Source organism: Cynoglossus semilaevis, chromosome 5 (assembly GCF_000523025.1).
Source record: "Cynoglossus semilaevis isolate Cse_v1.0 chromosome 5, Cse_v1.0, whole genome shotgun sequence".
NCBI lineage: Eukaryota > Metazoa > Chordata > Actinopteri > Pleuronectiformes > Cynoglossidae > Cynoglossus > Cynoglossus semilaevis.
Window position 1 is genome coordinate 12,208,824 of NC_024311.1, and position 5,268 is coordinate 12,214,091.

The 5,268-nt window shown below is 46.8% G+C and overlaps 1 protein-coding gene across 1 annotated transcript in view; it reads left to right on the forward strand.

Annotated features, from left to right (window-relative positions):
* Window positions 1–1,485: 1,485 nt before the first annotated feature.
* LOC103379118 (SKI family transcriptional corepressor 1 homolog-B) overlaps window positions 1,486–5,268 on the forward strand; it is an 11,080-nt gene continuing 7,297 nt past the window's right edge. Inside the window, exons 1-2 of the mRNA XM_025055882.1 lie at window positions 1,486–2,726; window positions 3,963–5,201. Coding sequence (XP_024911650.1) covers window positions 3,973–5,201 — 1,229 coding nt within the window. The 5' untranslated portion in view covers window positions 1,486–2,726; window positions 3,963–3,972. The remainder of the gene's footprint in view (window positions 2,727–3,962; window positions 5,202–5,268) is intronic.

A 5,268-nucleotide genomic window follows, 5' to 3' on the forward strand; every position in this document is an offset into this window, starting at 1 on the left:
CATCTCCTGTTTTATTCTTGTCAGGAATTTGGAGGGAGCTGGGTCCAATTCCAGCAGTCAGCAGGTGAGGGCGAGCTTGTAGGTAGAGACAAACAGGCGTTCACACTAACATTCACACTAACATTCACACTAACATTCACACCTGTGGTCAGTTCAGAGTGAACAGTGACTGTGGGAGGAAATGATGACCTGGAGAAATGCCTCAAACTAGTGATGTGTTCCCTGTAAGGCAAGAGTGTTAACCGTTCATCCACCGTGTGGCCTGACTTTTCTATTGTTTTTCCCCATACTTTACACCTTTAACTGTTTGATTCTCAGCTATTAAATATTTTATACTTTACCACTTAATTTAATTTTCTATTATTTATGACATTTTATTTTATTTTATCTGGTTACATTTTTCAAAATATTGTGTTTATTTTGAATTATTTTGAATTCATGACATTTGAAATTCGTTGCTTTTTTCCACATTTTCTTGTTTATTCTGTTTCTCTTCACTGTATCAAACAGGAAGAACAGAGTCAGTCAGTCAGTCAGTCAGTCAGTCAGTCAGTCAGTCAGTCAGTCAGTCAGTCAGTCAGTCAGTCAGTCAGTCAGTCAGTCAGTCAGTCAGTCAGTCAGTCAGTCAGTCAGTCAGTCAGTCAGTCAGTCAGTCAGTCAGTCAGTCAGTCAACATGGCAGCCTCCAAACACGGTCTGAGCTATATTATATTATATTATATTATAATTGTTATTATTAATTGTTATTATTTTCAGGTGTTTTCCTAGTGAAAAAATATCAATGGACCTGACAAGAATAGGTGGAGTGTGTGTGAGAGAGAGACAGAGGGAGCGAGAGAGAGAGAGAGAGAGTCTCTGTCAGTGTGTGTGTGTGCGTCAGTGTGGCCCGCGGCATCCTCCTCCTCCTCCTCCTCATCTTCATCATCATCACAGCAGCTCATTTCAGATTCACTTCATTTTCATCACAAAGCGCAAAAAATCCGAACCGGTCCAGGTTTTTATTTCCGTCCATGTTTGCGTTATTTTAATTCTTCTTTTTTTTTTTTTTCTTTCTCTGCCTTCTTCTTCGTCTCCATTTTTTTTCATGTATTTATTTATTTCTTTATTTTTCTGGCGGCCTCAGATTGATTTGCGTGGCCGCCGTGGAAGCCTGTAACAGATGGCGGTGTAACTTGATAAATGAGCCCGGGCCTTTTGTTGTTCTTGTTGCCCTCCATCGAGCCTCTGTTTGTCACTCTGTTCCCGCTGCGGTGGAAATAATCCCTAATACACACTCTGCAGGGTGGGACATGTATACTGGCCCCCGCTGAGGGGTCCTGGGGGGGGCGGCGGTCCATCCGGGGGTCTGGAGTTGGTCACAATTAGTGTCATCATCTTCAGCGGTATCGAGGGTCCTGTCATCATCATCACGTGGATGTTTTTTTTTAACCCCACATTTGTCTTCTCTAACTGGTATACACCACTCATGTGGGCTGTGACCCAAAAGTGGGTCACTGAGCTCTTCTGAGTGGGTCACAGATATTTATATATTTCTACAGTATTTTAAACCAATCAGAGTTCATTAAATTGATCAATTTAAACATCAATTAAAATTCATCTGAATCACGAGTTAAAAATAGTCAAACATCAGAGGCTACAGTGGGAAATAACAAACACGATCAAATAAAATAAAAAATCCCCAAAAAGTACAAAATGATGTAATGTAAAAAGAGAACGGAAAATGTAAAAAAAAAGTTAAAAAATTACATTTTAAAAAACAGATTTTGGCCCAGATTCAGTCTAAATTTAGCCTAAATTTGGCTTTTGTTTGACCCACTTATGACGTGGACTGGTATAAATAGACACATTCGAGACATTAGTTTTCCCAAATAACTGGAATTTATTTTTTTATGTGAGAGTCAAACTCAGAAATATGTGTGGGCCGCTTTATGGGTCACGTCCGTTTTGTGTGGGCCAGATAAAAAAAGTAATTAAATATTTATAGGATACAGTTAAATGATTAAAAAAACAAAGTGTTTCACCTGATGTGAGGCTGTAACTGGACTGGAACTGTTCGAAATGTACGACGCGAATTAAGAATGAAAAAAAAAAAAATCTAGGACAGAATCCTGAAGGGGGCGTCAGTGTGTGTGGGAGGGGGGCGAAAATCTTTGCGACTCTACGTAAAGCATACCTAACTCAAATTCGGAATGTCTTCGTCCAGTCTTCGGGGTTCTCTGATCCGGTTCTGATGATGTAGAACCTCATCTCCGAGGCTGCGGGTCGACGTGTGGTTAAACTGTGGCTCGGGGTTAAGTCTAGGCTCGAGTTAGGGATTTAACTGGTCCGGTCAGGGACGGGACGTGAACAGGACTCTGCCAATGATTGGACGTCGAAGTCCTAACAAGAATAGATGCGCGCGTGTGTGTGTGTGTGTGTGTGTCAGTGTGTGAGAGTGAGTGAGTGAGAGAGAGGGAGAGAGAGAGAGAGAGAGAGAGCGACGTGCCATGTGTTTGGTGTCTACACACCATTCACCTCCCCGGGCTCTGACAGGATGGAGGTCCTGTTTCTGCTGCTCCTCCTGCTCTGAAATAGACTCCAGACTCCTCCGAGTCTCTCCGCCGTCACAGCGCCTCCTCTCTGGACTCAGCGGCCCTGACCTCACGCCATTATTTCATAAAATTCCTAATTGTTTGTTGGCGTCGTAAACCCGCCGGAGTGCGTCGTCCTTTTCTTTTGGAGAGAAAGGTATGTGTTGTTATGATTTAAAATGTTGGCTTTTATTATTATTCAAATTTAAATTTAATTTTTTAAAATGATTCCTAAACAGTGCAGACACGGTCTGTTAGAGTCTGCCGGTCCGTCAGTGGTTGAACACTTCGGTCGGTCGTTTGTGTGTGAGTCCATGCGCGGCCGTCGGTCCAGCTCTGACCGGCCTGATGTCACTGACCGCAGGCGAAGAGGAAGCGAACACCGGCAGGTGGGGAGTCCGCCAGGCCTCTGCGTCAGTCACCGGTCACCGGCGGAGGCTAATCTGCCACAGGCTTTAATTATATATAGGGCTGGTCTTTTATTAACAACGGCCAAAGACGCACGGCTGGATCTGTGTCGTTATCGGGGAAGCAGCTTAGCGGCTCTCTTCCTCTCTGTTAAGCGCATTGACGCGGCTCAGAGCGCGGCTTTTCCTGCTCAACTCATCCGCCGTTAAGATCCTTATGTGGCTCTTAAGGAGTTTTTCCTCCGCTGAGGGAGATTTGGGGGAGATAAGACGGAGAGATGAGGAGGAGCGAGTGTGGATCACCTGAGAGAGGAGGCCGTAGACACGAGAAATAATTAACAACCAGGACCAAAATAACCCGCCGAGAGAAATATACACAGTACTTGTTAGTCACAGTATGTATTTATTAGTGTTACATTTAATATTTACAATTATAAGTATTATGGCAAATACGTCATTTAATTTTAATTTAATTTACTTTTTAATTTAAAATAATCTAAATTATTAAATTATGATAATAAAGCTAATACAATATAATATAGATAATTCATACAATATATATTAATGTAGATAATATAGGAGTTAAGTGTATTTGACTGTATTTACCTTGCAGTTTTTTAATACTTTAAATACGTACTTGTGTATTTTCCTCCATTTAATATATATATATATATATGTATTTAAATATATCAATATATATGTTTATATAATATATATTGTTTATATTTATATGTTCATATATATTTCTATATGTTATTATTTTCGTGTATTTTATTTTACAAGTGACGTCAAATTATTTCCCCTGTGCCTTTTTTTTTTCTCCTCTCCTCTCCTCTCCTCTCTTCTCCTCTCCTCTCTTCTCCTCTCCTCTCCTCTCCTCTCCTCTCCTCTCCTCTCCTTTCCTCTCCTCTCCTCTCCTCTCCTCTCCTTTCCTCTCCTCTCCTCTCCTCTCCTCTCCTCTCCTCTTCCTTCTCCTCTCCTCTCAGACCCCCAGGGATGGACTCGATGCCCGGACAGCTCCGAGACGCGGGACGAGACGTCAGCTCTTCGCCGAGCTCCAAGCAGGACGCACAGAGCTTCTCCGACCCGCGCTCCCTCAAACCAAACCAAGTGGGTGAGACCGCCCTGTACGGGGTGCCCATCGTGTCCCTGGTCATAGACGGGAAGGAGAGGCTGTGCCTGGCGCAGATCTCCAACACGCTGCTGAAAAACTACAGCTACAACGAGATCCACAACCGGCGCGTGGCTCTGGGCATCACCTGCGTCCAGTGCACCCCGGTGCAGCTGGAGCTCCTGCGGCGCGCCGGGGCCATGCCCATCTCCTCCAGGCGCTGCGGCATGATCACCAAGCGGGAGGCCGAGAGGCTGTGCAAGTCCTTCCTGGGCGCGCACGCTCCGCCGAAGCTGCCGGAGAATTTCGCCTTCGACGTGTCCCACGAATGCGCCTGGGGCTCCAGAGGCAGCTTCATCCCGGCCCGGTACAACAGCTCCAGAGCCAAGTGCATCAAGTGCAGCTTTTGCAACATGTACTTCTCCCCGAACAAGTTCATCTTCCACTCCCACCGCACACCGGAGTCCAAGTACCTGCAGCCGGACGCGGCTAATTTTAATTCGTGGAGACGCCACTTAAGGCTGACGGAGAAAGGTTCGTCTGATGACGTCATGCACGCCTGGGAGGACGTAAAGGCCATGTTTAACGGAGGGAGTAGAAAGAGGACTCTGCCCATGAGCGGGTCAGGGATGTCCTCGAGCATGAAGTCCCAGGCCCAGTCCAGCCTGGTCCAGACCAGCTCCCCTGAGATCCCCCACAAAACGTTACGCTGTGAGGAGGACCAGGGGGGCAACAGTCTGAGTTTGGCGGGCGGCGCACGGAGTTACCCGGTCATTCCGGTGCCCAGCAAAAGTTTTGGAATGATCCAGAAGATCCCCCCGCCCCTGTTCCCCCACCACCCCTTTGCGTTCCCGGGCTATGGACTGTGTCAGAAAAAGAGTGACGGTGTCCCCGAGGCCAACAAGACCACCGTCTCTGGTATGTTCTGGCCCGGCCCAAAAGACGCCCTCTACCCTGCCTTCCCCATGTTCTGGCCCGCGCCCGCCGGCCTGCCTACGCCGCCCTATCCGGGCTCTCCACCTAAACCTCCGCTCGAGCTGCCGGCCGTCCGGCAGGCCGAGCTGGACTTGTCAGACCAAAGTGACCGAGGCGCAAACACACCCAAAGACACCCCCCACCTCCACCAACAGCACCACCCTCACCCTCTGCCTCACCCTCACCCTCACCACGACGGCGCCGAG